Source organism: Falco rusticolus, chromosome 5 (assembly GCF_015220075.1).
Source record: "Falco rusticolus isolate bFalRus1 chromosome 5, bFalRus1.pri, whole genome shotgun sequence".
NCBI classification, from domain to species: domain Eukaryota; kingdom Metazoa; phylum Chordata; class Aves; order Falconiformes; family Falconidae; genus Falco; species Falco rusticolus.
Window position 1 is genome coordinate 20416955 of NC_051191.1, and position 22867 is coordinate 20439821.

The 22867-nt window shown below is 56.1% G+C and overlaps 1 protein-coding gene across 1 annotated transcript in view; it reads left to right on the forward strand.

The window, feature by feature from the left end:
• The window catches only part of SBF1 (SET binding factor 1), an 87761-nt gene that overhangs the window by 43141 nt on the left and 21753 nt on the right, over positions 1–22867 (forward strand). Inside the window, 10 exon segments of the mRNA XM_037388699.1 lie at positions 3677–3762; positions 11030–11167; positions 11352–11486; positions 14609–14719; positions 17804–17909; positions 18442–18574; positions 20042–20150; positions 21015–21128; positions 21897–21974; positions 22532–22645. Coding sequence (XP_037244596.1) covers positions 3677–3762; positions 11030–11167; positions 11352–11486; positions 14609–14719; positions 17804–17909; positions 18442–18574; positions 20042–20150; positions 21015–21128; positions 21897–21974; positions 22532–22645 — 1124 coding nt within the window.

Below are 22867 nucleotides of genomic sequence, written 5' to 3' on the forward strand. Positions count from 1 at the left end.
GGAAACAGGGCCCCGTGGCTCAGGAGATGGAGTCCTGGCTTAGTCTTTCTGCACGGTGTTCACAGCCAGTTCCTCTTGTCACATCAGTTAAGAGACACCAGGAGTGAGGGAGGCGATGGGGAGTCCCTCGCTTGGCCACGACCCCACCAGACTGAGAACCGGCCGTTCCCAGAGAGCATCCCTGGCATGCCAGTGCTCACTGCTGCTGGCCTGCCTGAGAGTTAAGGTCATCTGGTTGTGTTGTGTCAGCTGAGTGTTTAACTTTTTGCTTATTTAGAATTTCCTGTATTATGATAACATCTCATAAGCTTCCAAATATAACTTAACGCTAATTTAGACCATAACAGGCTGCCCCAGGAGCAGTGAACAGGTGTCACCTTAAGTTGTGCCGGCCTTTTTGCAGCACAGTGGCAGGAGGAGGCAGGAAGGAAGATGCAAAGTGAAGCAGCTGTGTGAAAGCTGATGTTTGCAGGCACACGTGCTTTCCCAGGCATCTCGGCTAGGGACAGCAGAAGAATCGACGGGGCTGGTTCAGCTCCCGTCTAGAGGAAGGGACACACTGATCAGACAGCCTGATATGGCCAGTGAGTGGCTTGGACACTGCGTGTGTTGAATGATGGGAAGTAGGAAGGTAAGGAGTAATCATAACAGGCTGCCTAAGGAGCTGATGAGGAAAGGTCATAGGAGCAATCAGCATGGATTTGCCAAGGGGAAATCATGCCTGGCCAACCTGATAGCTTTCTGTGATGGAATACCTGCCTGGGTAGACAAGGGGAGAGCAGTGGATGTTTCTGCCTTGACCTCAGCAAGGCTTTTGACACTGTCTCCCGCAAGACCCTCGGAGGGGAGCTCAGGCAGTGCGGGTTGGACGAGTGGGCGCTGAGGTGGGTTGAGAACTGGCTGAACGGCAGAGCTCAGGGGGCTGAGATCAACGTGCAGAGTCTGGCTGCAGGCCTGTAGCTCATGATGTTCCCCGGGGGTCAGTGCTGGGTCCAGTCCTTTTCAACTTGCTCATCAGTGACCTGGATGAAGGGACAGAGGCACCCTCAGCGAGTTTGCTGGTGATACCAAGCTAGGAGGAGCGGCTGACGCACCAGAGGCTGCGCTGCCATTCAGCCAGACCTGGGCAGGCTGGAGAGATGGTGGAGAGGGACCTCATGGAGTTCAGCAAAGGCATGTGTAGGGTCCTGGCCCTGGGCAGGGAGGGCCCCGTGCACCAGCACAGGCTGGGGCTGACCTGCTGGGAGGCAGCTCTGCGGAGAAGGGCCTGGGGGGTCTCATGGGCAGCACGTTGCCGCTGGGCCAGCAGTGTGCCCTCGTGGCCAAGAAGGCCCCTGGGACCCTGGGGGGCATCAGGAGGAGCGTGGCCAGCAGGGCGAGGGAGGGGATCTCCCCCTCTGCTCTGCCCTGGTGAGGCCTCGTCCGGAGTGCTGTGTCCAGTGCTGGGCATCCCAGTTCCAGAGCGACAGGGAGCTGCTGGAGAGGGGCCAGCAGCTCTACAGAGAGGATGAGGGGGCTGGAGCATCTCCCTTCTGAGGAAAGCCTGAGGGAGCTGGGCCTGTTTCAGTTGGGGAAGACCGAGAGGGGATCTTGTCAATGTCTACAAACACCTTAAGGACGAGTGCCAAGAGGACGGGGCCAGGCTCTTTTCAGGGGTGCCCAGCGACACGACAAGGGGCAACGGGCACAAACTGCAGCACAGGGAGCTCCACCTGAATATGAGGGAGAACTTCTTTACTGTGAGGGTGACAGAGCATGGGACCAGGCTGCCCAGAGAGGCTGTGGGGTCTCCTTCTCTGGGGACATTCAAAACCCACCTGGATGTGACTGTGCAGCCTGCTCTGGGAGAACCTGCTTTAGCAGGGGCTGGACTAGGAGATCTCCAGAGGTCCCTTCCAACCCGAACATCCTGTGATGCTCTGAAGGCACCACGTGGCTTGGGTGGCCAGAATTTGTAAGTCAGACTGCTTGTTAATGACAGTTGCTAAAATCGGGATGTGCTTAGGTCACATATCGGTAAATAACGTGGCAGCACTTGATTTTGAGAAAACCGAGGAGATCATGTTTCCCCTTGCTCTAAACAACTTCTGGAGTAATTTCTACGTTTGCATTGAGGATGATCTCTATCTGTTTCCCCTGCAACCAGGAGAGTGAGAGTGAAGACACGTGCACTTGTAGCAAGGCTGCTGGAGCAAGCTGTCGCAGAGGGCACAGGTCTGGGGGTGCTCGCCAGGGGCAGACTCTTGCAGAGCTGTAATTCTGACGTGTGCGTCTAAAAGGATTTTTCCTGTCTGTGAAGCTTGAGCCAGGTCATTTGCACTTGGAGGAGGCAGGTCTTACTCAGTGCTTTTGGCTGTGAGCACCTTGCAGCGATTGATGCTGTCAGTGGCGCTGGGACCTGGCCAGGGGGGAGACTTGGTTAACCTGATGCTTGATGCTATTTTCTTCACAGCTTGGCACTGACCTTTCCATTTTGGTCATCAGACTATAAGTGGTAACTTTTCTGATGCCTTGTTCTGCTAAATTCAGCTGTGGCTGGCTGGTGGTAAGTGGAGTGGTAGAAACAGGTCTTGGTGCCAGAAATAGTCCTTCAGTGGTGCACGTCTTCTGGTGAAGCTTCTCCTGTTACCTGGACCCATCAGCAGTCCCAAGGCCAAAATCCAACTGTGCCAGAGGAAGGCTGGTGGTGCTTGTCTTCGCAAAGACAGCAGGCCTTGCTGTAAGGGACAGGAGAGGTGGTGGTCCCCCGGGACAATGCAGTGGATGCAGTAGTCCCTCAGCAGCTTTGCAAGGGACTGAAACAGCCCCCCTTTCCAGGTGCTGCCTGCCTCCCTGGCTGTGCCTAGCCTGTGGCAGGAGCAAGATCCTTCTCAGGATTTCCAGCTTGATCCACTGGAGGATTTTACCATGAGCAGCTTCATTGCTGAAAGGACACGGCCAGCATAGAAGTGCTTCCCCAGCCTTGCAGGCTGCGAACGCCGCGGGAATTTCAGCAGTGGTTTAGCCATTGCTTCAGGCTGTCCCAAGAGCTGGCTGCTACCAGAAGGGCTGGCCCACTCCCCAGGGTGCTGTTCCCTGTGCTTGCCTGCCCAGCTAGATAAGGGCATGATCTGGGAGAACAGCAGGTTTCTTTATTTGGGTTATGTGGGCTGGTGGACAGGCGTGGGTGGGAGTGCTCCCCCCAGCAGTGGGGCAGGCTTCAGGTACCAGAAAGCCACAGGGAAATGGCAGCTCTGGGGGAACCTGAAAGTAAAACCGAGCAGCGTCATGCCATTGTTCGGGGAAAATGTCAAGTGCCGGATTGTAGATAACGAGCAATGAATTACAGTTCAAAATCTGTATGTATGATCTTGTGTTAGCGACACAAGGAAGGAAACTTGAACGTGACCAGAGATCTGCTGCACTTCTGCTTTGCCTCTTACACACTTTCAGATAACAAGTTTGTGAGCTGTTTGCTCTCGACTCTATTAAAACCAGCGCTTTTCGCTGCAGCAGGGGCAGTGCTGCCATACAGCTGTGTTTGTGGAAGGGGCCAGGGTCTCTTCTGTGCTGCCTGTGTTGGGCTGACACAGTGCCAGAGCATCCTGGTGTTGCTTCCAGCCTGGCGTTACTGGAAGCTGAAATTGCCAGCTGGGTACTTGCTGCCTGCCTTCTAATCCCCCTCTTGTCTCTGCAGGGAGTGGGGATGGACAGGGACAGATACTCCAGCGTTTCCCGGAGAAGGACTGGGAGGACAACCCCTTTCCCCAAGGCATCGAGCTGGTGAGTGTGCTGTCCCTCGGGACTGGGGCCCTGGGGAAGCATGACCAGCATGTGGGGCAGGTGATGTCATGGCACTGTGTGCATGCATATCACTGGGCACTGCTGGGTCTGACTGGGGGAGCCCATGAGAGAGAGGTTCCCACCTCCCCCCCAACACAGCTCCAGCTCTGGAAAACTGTGGGATCCAGCATGCCACCTCCCAGCCATGCTGCGGCAGAGCTATCCAGAGTCAGTCGCTGCTGTGCACCCCGCCTGGGGCTGGCTCCGCTCCCAGCCACTTTGCTCCCCCTCCTCCTCTGGGATCAGCTGCTGGGGACGCTGGAATGCTTCCTAGAGGAGCTGCACAGATGCAGTGTCAGTATAAATAGCCCCGTCACAAACAGCAGGACTCTGCCGTTGCCAGGCCTCTTCCAAGTGCTTTGCTGAGCAAACCGCCTTCCTCCTTGGGCTGGCAGCATGGGCTCACCCTCCGGCAGGCCCAGGTGTGCTCTGTTTGCATCCGCCCGGTGAGGAGGGTGCCTGGACCCTAGATCCCTTCCGCAGCCGTCCGGACACATTCGCCTGCTGTTGTGAGTCCTTTGAGGTTGCAATCATTGCTGGGTCGTACCCATAAAGTGACACACCCAGTCTAATTTGGCACTGCGTGGGTTCTTTGCAAACCAGCTTTTAACTAACAAGGATAATAGGATTGTTCTCCTCAGCTGCTAAATTTGAGTGGACGTTCTTCTCAAACCCTTCCCTGCTGCATTGGTGCTGCTATTGAGGAGCTCTGAAGGAGATGAGCTGGTGTCGCACTGCCAGCAAAAGTGAGTGGGCTGGGCTGCCCGTTGTCCAGACCCCTTTTCACCCCTGAACTGAGTCCCCTTCTAAACTGCTCTCCTCCTCCTTGCTGCTCTCTCTGTCCCTGCTTCCTTGTTTCCAGCTGAGGTACAAAACCCAGACACAGACAAGGCTTTACAGCTTCCTTCACTGCCTTATGAGCCCCACGGTGCTGGGATTATCCTCGCCCCAGGGCTCCTCGAGGCCTTGCAAGTACCTTTTCCATGCTGGGAAGTGTGAGCGCCTGCAAGGCCGGCACGTGATGGTCAGTGCGGGGACACTGGCCAGCTGAGAGCCCCTGTCCTCCCCTGGAGCAGGCAGCCAGGAGCAGCCAGCCCTTTCTGCCTCCGTTGGTGTGCGCAGAGGGTTTGCACCTCCCTGTTTGAGCAGGAATTGCTGAAGGGCATGCTTGCAGCCCTGACCAGAGCACTTCTTTTGGCCAGGAGACCTGGGTACCCACTATAGTGAAGAGCAACCTGCCCTGTTTCTGCTCCAGGTGCCTGTGCTTCCCCGGGGCTTTGCTGAGGGAATGGCCTTGGCCTTGGGAGCTCATTTCCTCAGAGCAGAAGTGTCATGGGCACTTGAGGACTGTGAGTTGGAATCTCTGAACGTGCACTGTCCATGTGAGGGCTGCCTTGGTGGCCCAGCCAGTGTCTTGTTTCATGGCCTTGGGCAAGTTCCCTGTGCTGTTTTAATGCTCGTTTTTTGAGTGGTAGACCTGTGGCCACCCCTGCTTGCCCATTTGGACTCATCCTGCTCTTGGCTGCCCACCATGTTTCATGGCCTTATCCAGAGCTGGTGGTCATCTCCATCTTTGTGTGCAACCAGCTTGTGGAGCGGAGTGGGACACATCTCTGATCCTTGTCCTCATTCCTCTGCCCTGTCCTGGGCACTTGGCTTCAGCAGTTGCCACTGCAGCCACCACATGCCATGTGCCCACCAGCAAGTATGGCAAGTCACTGGGATCAGCGGTGGTGGCCAGCTTATCTTCCTATTGCGTGCTCACTGTAACTCCAGCACAATTTTGGACTTCTATGTGCTGTTTTGTCTGAGGCAAAAATATATATTATTTTTCTGGTTAGTGTTTCCTGGTTGTCCGCAGGGGACTTGGGAACTGTCCCAAGAAAGAGGAAAGCTGCTTTTTTTCCCAAGGGTCAAACTGTCCAGCCAAAAAATCCCTGGAATTTAAACAATTGGAGCCCCGTCCTGTTGGGAGCCAGGGGTGGCTCTGAGGCTTCCCACAAGCTGTCAGGAGGCATCCTGGGTGAACAGCACGTATGGCTGAAATTAAGGCAGCTTCCAAAAATTTGACTGAGCCCACTCTGGGGGGTTTTGCATGGTACGTTACATTGCAGTCACTGCTATGTTTCTTTTTAACAGCTTTTTGGGGGAGAAGGTTTTCTGGAGTGTGTAGGGAGCTTGGATTTGTAGCTTCTGCCGTTGCGCGCCATCTGACAGCATTTCCAAACAAAAATATCTCATTTTAATGGGTGGAAGTTCCTCTGAAGAGAGACACAGGATGTGAACGTGTCTCCTCTGTGGCAGCATCCTTCCCTCCCAGGCCAGAACTCTCTCCCGGCAGCCCTCGAGTCCACGGTGGGTTGTGCTAGCTGCCCTCGCCAGCCTGGTGTGGGCACCCTGGGGGAGCAGGATCCCAGGCCCTGGGGCATCTGGGAGAACTGGGCTGTTACTGCCGGTGGAACTGCAGTATACCAGCCACAGGTAACCAGGGTTACTGGTTGCAGTGCCTGTGGCGGTACCGAGCGAGGTGTGTGTTACAGGGGTGGTGATCCCTGCTAGGACCAGTGGCTGTCAGTGTGTGCTGCAGTGCACTGTGCCCACTGGTTCCTTCTGCTCTGGCCACAATTAGTGCAGTTCCTCCTCTCCCTTTCACATCCCACCTGCAGCACTGGTCCTTACATCCTGCTGTACCACAGCCCCGCAGGTCTGATTAACACAGTGTGCTATTTATATTTATATGAGGAGAACTTCTTTACTGTGGGGGTGACAGAGCACAGGAACAGGCTGCCCAGAGAGGCTGTGGAGTCGTCTTCTCTGGGGACATTCAAAGCTCACCTGGACGTGACTGTGCAGCCTGCTCTGGGAGAACCTGCTTTAGCAGGGGCTGGACTAGGTGATCTCCAGAGGCCCCTTCCAACCTCAACCATTCTGTGACTCTGGGACTTCCCATGTCTTAAGGCTGCTTGTGGACGGTTGTTGCGTAGTGCAGACTGTGTCATCACACCTACTGGGTCCATCCAAGCCTCCAGACATGCTTTGCCTCTGCCAGCATGCACTGGCACCCGAGCCAGCATACTGGAGACTGGAACTAGATGATTTTTAAGGTTCCTTCCAACCCCGATCATTTTATGATTCTATATGCCAGTGTTCCCTCTTGGCACCTGCGTACTGGAGAGTGTTGGGGTTTCTGCTTCTCTCTGAGGTTAAACAGTGAGAGCCTTTTGTTTTCCAACCAGCAGGTAATTGCCTGCGTGTTTGCAGCTTCAGTCTCCTTGTTTGGTGACGGTGAGCATAGGTTTGTACCAGGTTTGCTGCCTGGCTGCCGGGAGCACTTGGGCAGAGGCATCTGTAGGAGAACGCTGCATCCTTGCCCTGGCCCCCCATGGGGGTCTTGGTGGGGCAGGGTCTGCAGGCCTGGGCCAGGGTCTGTAATTCCAGGGGGTGGTAATGTACTTGGCTGCTCGCAGAAAAGCTTCTTTTCTTGCTTTGTGTTTGTAAGATGGTGGTGGCTGAGTGGAGCCTCATCTGGTGCATCCATCTCAACCAACAGATCTTTTCTTTGCCTCTGGCATGGAGGGACCTGAGGTGGGCAGCCAGCAGCTGAGCCCGTGCAGCCAGCGGCTGTTTTGGCTGCTCTCAGGAGAGAGGAGAGGTGTCCCCACGCTTCGCCGTGGGTTTGATCAGGAGTGGAGTGGGCAGCTCCTTGTCCAGTGGGATGGTGGTGACTGGTGGCTCCTCGTGTCATCCCTCCTGCCTGGCAGCCAGCTCTGCTGCAGTGTTGTGTTGCCCTCCCTTAGCTTTCCAGGGTGGAAATAAATGATTAGGAGGATGTCTTGGGACACGGTAGGCTAGATCCTTGCCAAATGGATCCTTGCAAACTTGGGAAAGGCCAAGTTTGTGATGTAACTGGTGGAAGAAGAAAAGGTGGTAAAGCAGCGCTGATCCGTGCAATGCTGTGGAAAACAAGGCTTGCCAGACAGACACAAACATGTTGTCATGAGAGGTTGGTTTTGTTGCTAAAACTGCTCTAGGCAGTGTCTGCAGAGCCCGGCACGCAGCTCTGCCTTCCTGTGGGTTTTTTCCAAATAAACGGAGGGCTGTTGCTCTGGAGAGGCTTTGGTGCATCCCAGCTGGGGCATCCAGCAGCACTGGTCTGTAGGGGAGCTGCAGCCCATCCTCCGGGTCTGTCACTTCCATCAACACCTCACTCATCCAAGATTTGAGACTTTCTTCTCTTCTACAGCTCGCTCTTGTTCTCCATGGGCACCCAGCAGCACCGAGATGTGCTGTAAGAGAGAGCATGGCTGCTGCAGTGCTCGCTGTGCGGAGCAGGTCCTGCACACCCCGGCGGCAGCGTGGAGCCCTGGCAGCATGTGCCATGTTACTGCACCACGCCGCTGCGTTGGCAGGCGTGGGCTGTGTGGGCAGCGGGTCATACCGCCTGGGGCAGACCACTGGGAGTGCTGGGTCTGCCCAAGTGGTGGAGGGAATGGGTATGGGGTGAGCACCCACGGAGATCTTCAGTTCAGTGTGGGGGGCCATAGTTTTGTCTTCGTTTAACTATGGCACTTTTCGCGTCGCAGAGTGACGCATGCCACTGCTGGTCACAGTCAGGCTGCTTCTGAGGGTCACTTGTTCTAATCACCAGCCAACTTGTGCCTGTCTTTCATGGAGAATGTTTGTCCTTTCTAGAGGATCTAGCTCAAAATGAGGCAGTGGTTGTGGAGGTCAGATGTCTGTGTGCCTGGTGCTTTACAAACATGTGGCTGCTTTATGTTGACTTAGCATCACAGAATGGTTTGGGTTGGAAGGGACCTTAAAGACCATCTAGTTCCAACCCCCCTGCCATGGGCAGGGATAGGGACTTCTGCAGGATAAATCGGCCGAGGAGCATTGAGTGCAATCAAATGGGGCTGCAAGTGACTCCAGGCCATAGCCTGGGCGTATACCCCAGCAGCATGACCTGATCCGGGGTGTCACCTGCTGTGGTTTGAAGTGAGCCGTGCTCTTAGCAGGTGCTATTTTTAGGAAGCTGACCTCTTATCCTGTGGCTTGGGAAGAGTCCCAGAGCGGCTTGGAGCCCAGGTGGGTGTCAGGAGCCTCCTGCATCTCTCATGGTGGGACCCAGGGCTCTGGGGGCCCTTGCTGAGCTCACACGTCAGGGACAGGAGGTGGTGGAGCTATGCCTTGGCCTGAGCAGGTGTAACCTTGAGTGAAGAGGTTGAAGTGTATTCACGTTTGTGTCATGCCATCATTTCCCTGCACCTATTTAGCGGTGGTGTAGTTGCCTCTGGAATGGGCTGAGACTCCTTGGCACAGAAGTGAGCCTGTGCCTGCTGGTTATGGTGAAGTTGATGTCATCCTGAGTAGAGGAGCACTCCAGGGAATATGAACTTCCATTTCTCAGGCCTCAGGATGAGCACGCTTGGCCCCCGAGATGTGGCTTGCACATACCTGTCTCCACAGGATGCACTTCATGACACCATGGTCATGAAGTGCATCCCTCTGCACCAGGATGCAGCAGTCGGGAGGTGCTGGGTGGGACCCAGCAGCAAACTCCTTGAGGGCAGAAGCTTTGTGTGCTTTGGCCTTATCCTTTCTGCGATGTCTCGGAAATGTTTGTGCAGAGCGGTGAGCTATGGGTTCATTGCAGAGCCCAGCGAAGGGAGGAACCCCCTTGTTGGGAGAGTGACGCTGTGTGCTTGCCCTGATAGCTGCTGAGCCGTACCCCTTGGGCGCGCCGACAAGGGGAACTGGGCAGGAGGCAGGCTGGTTTGAAAATGGCACCAGGAAGAAGAGGCCGTGGGACTCATGTTTACAGGGACATCTGTGGCAGATTCTGGGAAGCAGCTGCGCGAATGCTTTTGCCTCACCTTCCCGCTGCCGTACCTCTGGGCAGCTGAAGAAAGCCAGCTTGTGCAGTGTGGCGGATGTCCAGCTCCTATGGCTGTGGCTGCACCAGGCTGCCCAGGGGAGCAGAGGGGGGTCCATGCGGCAGTGTGTGCCTGCACGTGGAGGGGTGAACAGTCGGAAAACTTCAACAGGTTGAAACCAGCTTTGATTTCGCAAGGGTATGGGCTGGAGCAGCGATTTCTGCAGCTTTGTGGCATCCTTTCTGCCGCTCTGGCCTCATTGCTACCTTATTCTCATCCTCGGGTTTGCTCAAATTGCCTTGTCCTCACAGTGCATCGGGCTGCAGCCTCAGAAGGAGCTGAGCTGTCCCGCTCATGGTGAGGTCCCAAAAGTGTCGGGAATTTTCCACCGCTCCTCACCAGCCGAATGTAGAATGCTGAGGAAATAAAGAAAAATCCCTTGAGACTTCAAAACCCAGGGGCAGTCCTGGGGCCGCTGGCTGGAATTACCCACCAGCCCTGGGAGGGTGTTTGGAAAGTCCCCAGAAACCGGTAAAATGTGTTCAGAGCTGCTTGAAGCTCGGTGTGGGTGCAGCCTGGGCTGGGTGTTTTCCAGCTGTTGGCCCCGAGGGAGGAGTGCCATCTCCCGGAGCAGATGCTGGTGCCTGGAGGCAGCCCTGTCCAGTGGGGAGCTCAGCCCAGCCCTGGCAGTGTGTCGGTCACCTTTCCTTCCCTTCCTAGAGTTTGTGCAGTGTCCGTGTGCGGCTGCCTGGCACCGTGGTGGGCTGCGAGGACTTTGCAGAGCCCAGCGAGCCTCGCAGGCTTGATGCCGGCTGCAGGTGGCTGCCTTGCACAGCGCAGCCCAGCTCCTCGCGGCCCCTGTGCTGGGGCAGCTCCTGCGGCTCTAAGATGGGTGTAAGGTGGTGGAGAGTGCCCAGCTTGGCCAGGGTGTCCCATCACTCTTCCTTCCAGCTTAGGTTTCTCCAAGCAGCTCTTGCTGTCCCTGTGGAGAGGAGGGGAAGGCGCCTGCCCGGCTGTCCCCTGCCGAGGGGACGGGATGCTCTGGCCAGTGCTCTCCCTGCTCCCGGACTGTGGCGGCTGTGGGTGCCGCAGCCTTTGCCGGGAAAGTTGGCACAGCCATTTTCTTATATACTGTATAGGTGATGTGGTGCCACACCAAGCTCCCTGTCCCCAGGAGTTGCTACCCGGTGGTGTTGGCACCTGGTGGTTTGCTTTCACGTTGTCCAGCCCACCAAAGCTCCAGGCTCCTGCTGCTGAAGTGATGCGGGGGAGCGAGGGGCAGCGGTGCGGGCAGGGCAGCCCCTCTGACTGCCCTTCCCTGCCCTCTCTTGCAGTTCTGCCAGCCCAGCGGCTGGCAGCTCTTCACGGAGAGGAACCCCCCCACCTTCTTTGTGGCTGTGCTGACCGACATCAACTCAGAGCGGCATTACTGTGCCTGCTTCACCTTCTGGGAGGCTGTTGAAAGTGCACAGGTACTGTGGGCTGCCGGGGTCAGATTGGGAAGGGTGGTTAACAGCATCTGGTTGCCTTTGGCTTTGGCCAGTGGTTCCTGCTTTCCCTGTGTTGGAGGGATCTGGGCATTGGCGTCAGAAGCTTGGGAGAGGGAAGAGCATCCTTTTCCTAACCCTGGGACTTGGCTGATGTGTGTCTCTCTAGCCTCAGAGCCACCCCAGGAATGGTGAGGGGGAGGAGGAGGAAGAGGAGCCATCATCTCCCGTTCAACCTGCGCAGCTCTTTGCTCCCAAAAGCTTGGTGCTGGTGTCGCGGCTGGACCATGCAGAGGTGTTCAGGGTAAGTCCGAAATGCACTGCGGCTGGGGCAGGGGGGAGCAGGGCCCTTGCTTGGGCGGGAGAGGAGAGCAACGTTAGTGAAGACTTCCTGGCTCTGGGAGCAGCCAGGAGCCAGGTAGTCGCTGCCAGGAGCAGGAACTGTAGGAGCACCCTGGCACAGCACCCCGTGGGAGAGCAGCCTGTCCCCAGCCTGCTCTCTGCATCCCGGTCCGGCTCCACAAGGCGGGTCAGCAGCTGAACCTGAACGGCTGACTGCAGAACAGCAAGCCAGGGACTCGGCCACGCCAAGCAGCTGGTGGCCCTGACCCAGTTTTGTGAATAGAGAAACTGTGACAAACAACCCATTCCTGTGGGAGCGTTTATCTTTGCCATCTTTATTTTCTTTAAACCTGCTGCATTATGTGGCTGTAAAAGGTTCGGTAGGGCACAGGCTGCAGGCTGGCGTGTTTACAAACTGCCTCCATGCATATTGTGCCCACAGCTCTGGGGCAGGTGGGGTGTGAGCAGCCTCTGGACCCAGCAGCCTGCCTGCCTTGCTGCTCCCTTGGTTCAAAGGGAGAATCCCCCCAGCATTTATTGTGGGCTCTCTGCTGGGTTGTCCAGGTGCTGGGCTTGTAGGAGGGCAGTGTTCTCCATCAGGCCAGGCTATGTCCTTCCTTTTTCCCCTCCCAGTGTGAGGATATATGATTCTGGGCTCTACCCTGTTCTTGAACCTCTTGTTCACAGCCAGCTCTCTGAATGGGAGCACATGGTGTTCCCTCAGGGCATTCAGTGCTCAAGGCATTAATAACTGACAGGGAAAAAAATAAATCACTCCATTCTCTGGCCTGGAGCTGCTTCAAACAGCAGAAAATCAGGGCTTGACAGACTCACAGCTCCAAACCACGTACCTGAGGTTGGAGGCACCTCTGGAGGTTTCTGGACTAACCCCTACTCAAGCAGGGTCAGCTGGAGCAGGTTGGCTAGGGTATCGTCCAGCTGAGTTTTGAGTATCTCCAAGGATGGAGACTACAGCTTTCCTGGGCAACCTGTATCAGTATTCATCCACCCTTGCAGTAAAAAAGTCTGTACACTTAGGTATTTTACTGGGGAAGTTGTCTGAGCCTAAGTCAAGCCTGCCTTGGCTGATGGGTGGTGTTAAAACAGCAGCTCCCTTCCAGCAAGCGGGAACAGTAAGACTGAGATGGAAGGGAGCATAGCATGTGATCTGGAATGAGCCTGCATCATCAGTCTGTTTCCCTTGTTGCAAGCAGTTACATCATATGGTCATCTTCACATCTGGGATGGGGTTTACCGCACCTGGCCTTTGTAGAACTGGAAACACAGGAGCTGTTCATTTTCTCAAGCCTGGGCGAGCAGAGTGAGGTCATCTGGGCTGTGGCAAAAGCCATTCTGCTTGGGGATGACTCTGGAAGAAAGTGGATCAGCTAACTTGTTCCAAAGGACAGACTTTTCCTGCCAGAGCTTCTCCCCTGGGGACTGCGCTGAAATTGTTCCCGGCTCATTTTGGTCCTTGCGTACCTGACTGCTCGTCTTCCCTGGCTGGTGCTGTTAGGAGGCCCAGTAACATTTGCATTGCACGTTTAGCTGCCTGATTTCATTGCTCAGTTGCTTGAATTACTTGCCTTCGGGATTTTTTGAGGAACAGATGAGCACCAAGAGCACTACGGTCCTGTTGTTCTTCTGGGCCTTGGGTCGTTTCCCCCTTAGCTGGGATACAAAACCAGAAATGTCCCTGGGTATCCCCTGAAGGTCTCTTGAGTGTGGCAGCTGTGGGAGCAGGGTCTGCTTTGCAGCAGAGAGTGCCACACACCTCCGACCTGCTTGAGGGGAGCCAAAGCAGCCCCACTTTCAGGCTCAGCTCATGGCAGGACATGCTGCGTTTGACTGTTGAGCAGGGTTTGCCTCTCCTGTCGCTGTTCCCTGTCCCTGCCAGGAGAAGGTCAACAGGTGGAAACCCTGCCTTTGCTCTTTGGGTGAATGGACAGGTTTCACTGGCTGAGTCTGAAGTGCAGCCTGTTACTTCCCCAGCATAAGACTTGGGTTGTTGTGGCTCCCTCCCTTCTCTGATGAGAGGTCTGTGCAGCCTGAGACTTGGACCCGTTGGTCCTCTGGTCAGCACGATGCTGGACTACGAGAATCCCTCTTGCTCAGGGTGAGGTCAAGCCATACACACGTTACCCCAGGAGCCTTCACCACTGTTTGTGAATGTGCAGGAGTGTGAGCTTGCTCTTCATTCGGTTAATCTGTAGCCTGCCTGGCCCCTTCTCTCCAAAGCAGCAGTATTTTTGTTTTCTCTTTTCCTTACTGACATGGGGAGATGGTTTGAGTTAAACAAAAACCAACACCCAGAGGATGCCTTGAAGACAAATTCCTCAAATTCCTTATTCATCTGTGTATTATAGCTTCTGTTGAATGCTGCCCTGTGCCTGTGCCCCCTAACTCCCTCTGTACTGGAGCTGGTGTTGCTTCCAGAATAGAATAGAATATTTTGGTTGGAAGGGACCTGCAATGATCATTTAGTCTCACTGCCCTGTTCATGGCTGACCAAAAGTTAAAGCATGTTGTTACGGGCAGTGTCCAAATGCTGGGCAGACCGCAAGCAGAGCAGGGCCCGGACAGGTGTCTCGGGAAGCCCTGTGTGGAGAGGTCAATCTCCTTCCCATCCCTTACTTGGCGTTTCTGGGAGACCCGATGCAAATCTGCAGAGACTGGGTGTGCTTGGGGGTGCTGGGGAAGTCCAGCTGTTTGCAGGCACCTCTGCCTGCGGAGCTTTTTGAAACACCTCTGTACTGCTCCTTCTGAGCTCTAGCCCAGGGACGCATCTGGGGACAGCTCTGGTGGGGTCAGTGCTGGAATGGGGGGGTGTTGCTGGCTGGAAGCAAGCTGAGCACGTGCTAATATCCTGTCCTGCTGATGAGGACTCACTGTGAGAGGTCTGAGGGGGAAGACCTCAAGCACTACACCTGAGAATTGACTGTCACAGGGTGTGTTTCTGTCTGGAAGCAAGTACAGGGAACCCCTCCATGCAATGGTGCTCCAAACTAGAGGGCCTCCCCAGCTGCACCTGTATGCATCTGCTTCCCACCCCGACGCTCAGCTGTGCTGTGCTTTCCTCTCCAGAACAGCCTGGGTTTGATCTATACCATCTACGTGGATGGACTGAGTGTGTCCTTGGAGAATGTCATCGGGAACCTCCTGACATGTACCATCCCCATCACTGGCGGAGCTCAGGTGGGTCACCTGCCCCTTCCCTCTTACCTATCTGTGCTTCTGCCTCCTGAGCAGCTCTGACAGAAGCAGGGATGTTTTGCTCAGCTGTATTCTGGCTTTGCTGTGCTGGGGTGAGCTGAGCAAGGTTGATTTGACTCGTGAGCAGAGTCTGGCTTGGTGCACTGGCAACTGAGGAGCTGCTGCAGTACACTGCTACAGACAAGTGCTTGGCTAGCACAGGCAGTGCCTTCCCAAGTGCTTAAAAGTAGAAACAACAAACCTCTGTGATTTGGAGCCACTCAGCTCCTACATCAGCTGAGAAGATCTTGTTGCTTTGCTTAGCTGCAGCTTGCCATGACTAGGCAGCTTGATCTGGGCTCCTTGCTCTCTCCAGGAGGGAGTACTGGGTGGCTCGACTGCCAGCTGGCTTACGTAGTCACTGATCGATCTGTGCAAACAATTGCCATGGCCTCTGGTCATTCCTGCTTCAGGGAGGTCTTGCGCCTCCATTCAGCCCTGCCTGATTGCCTGGAGAACTGCTCCAGAGCCAAGTGGTCACGGGCCATCTGTGAGAGCAGGGTCGAGTCAGCTGTAGGGAGACGGGCCAAGCAAGGCTAACGTTTGCCAGATGAGCAGCTTGGAGCTCTCCAAACCGCTGGCTTCTGCCTGTGCATGGCCAGCATCTCTGATGGACAGGCCTTGAGGAGCAACAGCCTCGCTTGTGCCCAGAACTCAGTTTCTCCTCCTGTTTTTTCCCCTCTGAGCCATGTGTTCCTCTAGCAGTCCTCCTCCTGCTCTAGGAAGGCCAGCTGGGCTCACTCGCTCGTGTGAGCAGCGGATGGGTAGGGAAGTGCTAACTGGAGCTGACTTGGAGCTGACAGAAGTGGAGAGAGCCCAGCTGGACCCTCTGGCAGGAAGCATTCAGAGAGAGCAGCGTAATGCCCTGGAGCTCTTCTGCCATGCTAATGCCTGGAACGTAACTGTGGATGTGCACTTGTCTCCTGCAGTGGCTTCACTTCCAGCTGAGCTCCACTTCCCCCAGCAAGAAATGCCATCAAATTCTCTCACCCAGGCTGCACTCAAGTGGAGGAGCCTTTGCAAGGCTGGGGCAGCACTGCAGGTTGCTGGTGCTTAGAGACAGCTTTCTTCCACCGCTGCAGCCCGTGACCATGAGGGGAGGCTGCTGTCATGAACCTGTGTGTCTGTGCAGGCTTCTTGGGCTGGTGCTTTCTGCTGGGCAGGAGCGGTGCCCCTTGGGCTCCCGCCATAGGTTCGGTGCTTCCTTTAATAATCCAGAGCAATGCGGGTCCTGGTATTTGCAGGAGGTGGATGGATGCCAGTCATATCTGAGTCCTCCAGAGAAGAAAACAGGGTGCTGCCCACACCCAGGGGGCTGTGACTTGTGCCAAGCATCCTGGGTTTGCTCTGGCTGAGGGCGAGAGCCATAGCATTCCTGCGCGATCTGCCCAGATCTGGTTCCTCCCCAGCGGGACGTGTAAGCAGCAGTACGGGAGAGGAGAGACTGTTCAGACAGGGTGGCTTTTCGAGCCACTGTGGCTCGCTGAACAGTGCTTTTTGGCACAATTATTTATCACTTCCCGGTTCTTGCAGGATCAATTCATGCTGTGGGAACAAGTAGTGTGCTACGGGAAGGACAGTCTGTTGGTGGCACTTCCCTTCCCGTGCTTTACCTGTTCTCCTGCTGTGTCCAGACACCCTTTTCCAGTGTGGTAGCTCTTGCTTTTGCTTTGTGCGTGTGTGCATCTCTCCTCTCCGAGATTATTGGTTCCTGCTTGTTGTTGGCCTCTGCCTGTGTTCGTCTTCCCTGTTGTCTTGCTGTCTTTGTGTGTTTCTAACTGACTGTGCTATCTCTGTCTGTCTCTATCTCAGCTTGACGCGGACGACGAAGCAGCGGTACGCACACCTTTTCTTTCATTGGGTCTCTCTCCTCGTTAGCGACCTCTTTTATTCTTCTGGAGGGTGGCACAGGCTGCCACTGGTGCAGCGGTGGACGCTCGGGCACTGTTAGTCTCAGAGCACCCTCAGCTGTGCGTGTGTCTGCGTTGTGTCACGCTGATGGGCAGCGGGGAGTGTGTGCCTGGGCGCTGGGGAAGGGAGATGCGTTCCTGCCCCGCAGCAGGCTGGCTGTGCACTGTTTGCCTTTCCATGAGCACGCTCCCCTGGGGGTTGTGAAAACATGGTGACCTGCTCTGGAAGGTCTGGAAGACCAGGTCAGGGGTGCTTGTTCTGCTCTGCCAGAAGGGCGGTTCAGAAGCAGATATCTGGGCTGTTGTGGTGGCGTGAGCTCTTGCGGCTGCAGGGGGCTGAGCAAGGAGGTGGGTTGCATGGCGAAACCTGCTATTGCAGGGGAGTGTTTTCCCTAGAGAGGTGTAGAAAGAGGAGAAGAGGGCCAGTGATCTGGTCCTGCCCCAGCCCTTGCAGCCTGGAGAGAGGGTGGGGATGTGTTGTGTTCCCTGTGCCACTGGGAATGAGCTTAGGTCTGGGAATAAAATGGTATTGGAGAAGAAGCAATGAGACTGTGCCTAGTCTGTCTGTCCCCAGCCCTTCTACCAGGAGCCATCAGGCCTGCTCACACTGCCTGGGCACTCCCTGTCTGACAGGAGAGGCTGCGGAGCTGGTGCTGCTCCTTTGCCTGGCAGCGCTGGCTGGGCATGGCACAGGTGAACAGTTCCGCTCTGGTTGCGTGGTCCTGGAGAGCTCTCGTGTGCTACATTCCAGTGCAGGTCTCGCGGCCAGCCATTGAGGAGTTGTTCATGCCAGCTGTTTTGGCAGGTCTCATCCCTCCCCTTAGCCTGTGGCCCCAGTCAGGCACACGGTGTGTGTTTGTTGCAGGGTCTTCCTCCCTCTTCCTGCAGCAGCCTTGCTCCAGCTGTGCTGCCATGAGGCAGTGTGCCGTGGTAGGACACACTGCCCCACTGGCTGCGAGGGTTGTGCCAAGGGCACGGCGGCCTTGGCCCTGTGCACGGCAGGTATTCAGGCTGCTGCCGGCTTGGAGAGGCGGCACGCAGCTGGCTTGTCCTTCACACTTGTGGTCGCCTCTTGCTTGGGTGGATGCCCAGTGACTGAGTCTGTTTTCTCTTGCAGAGAACGATCTCGCTGGGAGCAGGGGACAGGCAGGTGATCCAGACACCCATCAATGATTCGCTTCCTGTCAGCAGCTGCAGCGTGGCCCTGCTCTTCCGCCAGCTTGGTGAGACTTCTCCCCATGCCTCCTTCTCATCGCATCCAGTGCCAAAGCCAGCTGGCTGAGTCCTGGGCTGGAGTTCCTTGCACGTCACTTCCCACCGTGCTCCTGAGCCTGGCTCGCCAGCTCAGGGCTCTCTTCCAGCTGCAGCCACCTCAGACTGAGCCCTCCCTGGCCCCGCTTTGCCTTCCCTTTCCCAGGAGGGCAGGAGTCTGGCAGCTCGGCTGCAGACGTGTGGCCAGATCTCATGAGAAACAGCCTGGGTAGCAGGAGGGAGTGCCCAGAGGTGTGCTGCTGGTAGCCCTGCGCCTCTGGTTAAAGGACACTGGCAGCTCAAGGGAGCTGCTGAGCATCTCTCAGAAGAGGGGCTTCCTTGGGGGAGCGTGTACCTGGGTGGCCCCAAAGTGGCTCTTCAGGAGGGTGTTGAGCTCCTCTGTTGGGCAGAATGTGGAGATGGGGGGTGGGGATTGGTAGTCTCTGGTGGGGTATGAGAGGGGAACCCTCGTTTCTGAGTGCTCTTGTCTCCCTTTCTTCCCAGGCATCACCAATGTGCTGTATCTCTTCTGTGCAGCGCTTACTGAACACAAGATCCTGTTTCTCTCCAGCAGTTACCAGAGACTGACCGATGCCTGCCGGGCTCTCCTTGCACTTATGTTCCCCCTCAAATACAGGTGAGGGAACCCACAGCTCCTCGAGCCCCTTGGTGCTCCAACAGCACCCCAGAGCCAGCTGGGGCACAGCTGCCTGCCAAGCCCATGCTGGCTGTCCTGACTCCCCTTCGCTTCACACCCTTGCTGCCTCCTAGTTTCATAGCTGGTATAACTGCATTTTGGGCACTCTTGGCAAAGCGTCAGCTAGGTGAATGCCCACAGATCCTGGCTGTGCTAAAAGCCCCTTTCCCGAAGCCTTTGGCATGCACAGCCATGTAATTCCAGAGTGTGTCCACGGCAGCGAAAGGGTGTGAACTTCCCACCCTTGCCTCCCTCCTCTGTAGGGCAAGACTGGAGCTCTAGCACTGGAAGCACGGAGTGAGGCATTATCAGCAGTGTCTGTAGCTCCAGGAGCAGCTAGCATGCACTGTTCTGAGCTGTGGCAGCTCTTGACAGAGGGAAGCAAACCTGTCAGGCTGTGGGACATGGTCCAGCAGTGCGTGATCACCCCATGGTGCGTGTGGGAGAGGCCAGAGGTGCTTATCTCTCCAGAATCCATCCCCTTTCCCTTCTCTCAGCTGTGTTGCAGCAGAGCACAGAGCCCCAGTGCATCGCTTCTGCTGGCAGCCCTCCATTCCAGCCCCAGGTGCAAAGTCTTGCTGAATGGAGGGGCTGAACACTGGGAGGCTTCCAGAAAGCTGTGGTGCAAATTCTGCCCTCCCTAGAAAGGACATGTGCATACAGGGCTGTTGTTAAGATGCCGGTGGTGGTGGCCAAGCTGCCACGGTGATTCCTATGGGATGGCTGGCACCCCCCTTGCCCCAACCCTGGGGAACGAGTGATGCTGTTGACCCACGGGGCCTGGCCAGGGAAGGGGACACTGGCTCACTGACTGGGCACCACTGGGGCTGTTTGCACATCACCCAGGTAGGACAGCCAAGGTAGACAGGCCACTGTTGCTGCCAGTGCCTGTTGCACTGTTTCCACACTGGCCTGCCATACCCTGAGGCTGCAGAAAGGCTATTTGTATTTCAAAGAAAGCTTTCTTTTGGAGTTCAGTTGCTCTGCTGGAAACCTCTCCCTCGCTTAGACTTAGATTATAAGACCAGGGCCAGAGCATCTTAGAATCACAGAATGGTTTGGGTTGGAAGGGACCTTAAAGACCATCTAGTTCCACCCCCCCTGCCAGGGGCAGGGACACCTGCCACTAGACCAGGTTGCTCCAAGCCCCATCCAACCTGGCCTGGAACACTTCCAGGGATGGGGCAGCCACAGCTTCTCTGGGCAGCCTGTGCCAGTGCCTCACCACCCTCACAGTAAAACATTTCTTCCTAATATCTAATCAAAATCTGCCCTCTTTTGTTTTGAAACAGTTCCCCCTTGTCCTATCACTACAGGCCCTACTAAAAAATCTGCCAGTGTTGAGGATGATGCTTGGGTAGAGAGCAGGGCTCAACTGGCTACAGTGATGCTCTTTTTTGGTTGCAGTTTCACGTACGTGCCCATCTTGCCTGCACAACTCCTTGAGGTACTGAGCACGCCGACACCCTTCATCATCGGAGTCCACTCCATCTTCCAGTCGGAGACGCAGGAGCTGGTGAGACTTGTGTACCCTGTCCCTTGTGCCAGGAGCAGAAGCAGTTCAAGGAAGCAGCAGAGGTTGTGTGCCAACAGTCTCAGATAGCAGCAAATGTTGTTCTGAGGGTGCCTGGGTCAGCAGGCTGAGCGCGCCGGCTTGCACAGGCTCTGCTTGTTCGGGCTGGCCAGCCCAGGCTGCAGTCCAGGCGTGCCGCACAAGCCGGGCAGGGCTGGCTGGGCCCTGCATCGTGGGGCTCTGGGCTGCAGAGCCTGCACACAAACAGCTGGGGTTAACCGAGGGTTGGATTTGGAAAGTCAGCTGGCAGCGCTGGTCCCAGAGGCTGTGTTGGCACTTCAGACTTCAGTTTAGAAACTGAATTAAAGCAAAGCGTAATGAGTCTGATCTAAACTGAAACAAGCTTTTGTGCAGCCTTTTGAACGAACTGCGGCGCGCCGCTTTGGTTAAGCAGGATCACCTCTGTGTTGGGCCAGGGTCAGTGTTTTCACAGCTCACCCAGGCTGATAAGGTACCGAGGGGTCTGGTGTCACGGAGATGTGGCATGTGCCTGCTGAGCAGACCTTCATCCCTCTCCTGCCAGGTTGTCCTCCCCCTGCCACCTTCGTTGCAGGAAGCGATGGGTTCCCTTTATAGCTTGTGTGTTGGCAAATGCAAGGGTTTGGCGATGATGGATAAGAGAAAATAACCACTGAGGGCTAGTAGACTGCTCACAGAAGATGGGAGAGGAGACAGACACCATTCCCAAACCCTCCTCTCCTGAGCTGGGCTTACTCCCTTGCTAGCTCTCCATCACCCAGCAGGAGGTGGTGGGGAGGGTGTCTCAGAAAGCCTGGCTTTCTCTCATGCCTGTCCTGCTTCTTCCAGCTGGATGTTGTTATCGCAGACCTGGACGGTGGGACAGTCAATGTCCCAGAATGTGTACATATCTCCCTGCTCCCTGAACCACTGCTCCAGCAGACCCGGGAAGCCCTCTCTATGGTAAGTGCTGCAGCCTTTCCCCCATCCACAGGGTGTGAGCACCTTGGGAATGACACGCTTCCAGGGGTTGCTGGGAATGGAGCAGCAGGGACTCCTCTGAGAGCAGAGGTCCATACCCTGGGAGTCCTGCTGGCCGTGTCACAGGAGACCTTTCCTGATCCTGATGGTCTTCGGTGCATGGTAGTGCTGGAGTCGGGGGTTCTTCTGCCAAAGGTTTCTGGGAATCGGGCGGCTGGCTCCCAGCCTGTGGGCAGGAAGCAGCTGCCGCCCTGAAGCTTTTCTGGCTGCTCATGTCTTCCCAGAGACTGCTGGCCATGTGAGAGTGGGCCCAGGACAGCCGTGCCAAACAAATGCTGCATGCCTCAGCTTCTGTTCCTCGCCTGTGGCTGGGGGGAGATGGGGGGGGTGGCTCTATTGCAGCCTCTCTGTGCTGAGCCCCCAGCCCTCCTGCGGCATACATCTCCCCAGCAGAGCTGGAGTGGCTCCCCCTTCCCCACTGCCCTCAGCCCACCGAGCTGTGCCCAGGTCTGGGCTCTGGGCAGCGGGGCTTCACAAGGAAAGAGTCAGGCCTTGAGGCTTCCCTTGCACAGCAGAGGGTTTTTTGATACCTGGTGGTTCCAGCCATGTAGGTTTGTTTTCAAGCCCCTCGGACTTTTTCTGTGGGTGCTGTTGGGTCTCTGGGGAATGATGCTTTGCTTTTTCCAGCTGTGAAGGTAGAGACCCCCCCCAGGCCTGTGCCTGAGTGTGCTTTGTGCCTTGTCTGTGCAGGTCTTGGACCCAGAGCTGGAGGTGGCAGATCTTGCATTCCCCCCTTCAACGATTTCTGCCTCTTCTCTCAAAATGCAGGTGAGCGGAGCGGGGAGGAAGGGGGACCCCTCCTGCGAGGCTGCTGTCCTTCCTGGGACACCCTGTTTCTTGGGCGTGGAGCAGACAGGCACAATTTCAAGCCCATCTCCATCTTGATGTTGCTGAGGTTAGGAGGCAAAGCGCAGTACAGCCAGGTCACCGAGGCCACAGCTCTGAGCCATGGCCTGGAAGCCAGCAGTGCCGTTTCGGTAGCTGGCCCATGGACAGGGGCTACGGGGTTTACTGCTGCGCTGGAGAAGGGACTGGAGACAGACACCAAATGTTCGGGCACTTCAGCAAAGCCCGGGGCTGTGAGAGCTCCTTTTTCCTCTTGTGTGCAGCATCGGGGATGCTGTGCAGGGGGGACATAACAGTGAATCCAACCTTTTTCTCTGGAATCTCTGCTGAGTTTCCTGCCCTGCTCAGCAGAACCTGACCCTGACACGTGGTTTGATCCCCTTGCCTCTTTGCTGGGTGTAAACTCCTGCCCCCATGAGCTGGCTTGTCTGCACCCTCTGCCTGACCACACTGACTATGCTGTCCTTCCCTCTTCACAGGATAAGGAGATCCGTGCTGTCTTCCTCCGCTTGTTTGCACAGCTGCTTCAAGGCTATCGCTGGTGTCTGCACATAATCCGCATCCATCCTGAGCCAGTCATCCGATTCCATAAGGTGAGGTGCTGGCACGGGCACGGGCACACGTGTGCAGGCACCTCTGGCATGCCGGGTCCACCAGCCTGGCCTCAGTCTGACGATGGGAAGCAGCTCCCAGAGGGAAAAGAGCCACTTCTGGGAGTTGTGTGGTGGGGAAGGGAGGAAGCTTTTGGGACCTGGCCAGCAAGGGAACGCAGGGAGCTTGTTTCTGCAGTGACTTGGCTCCATCTGCTCTACGGC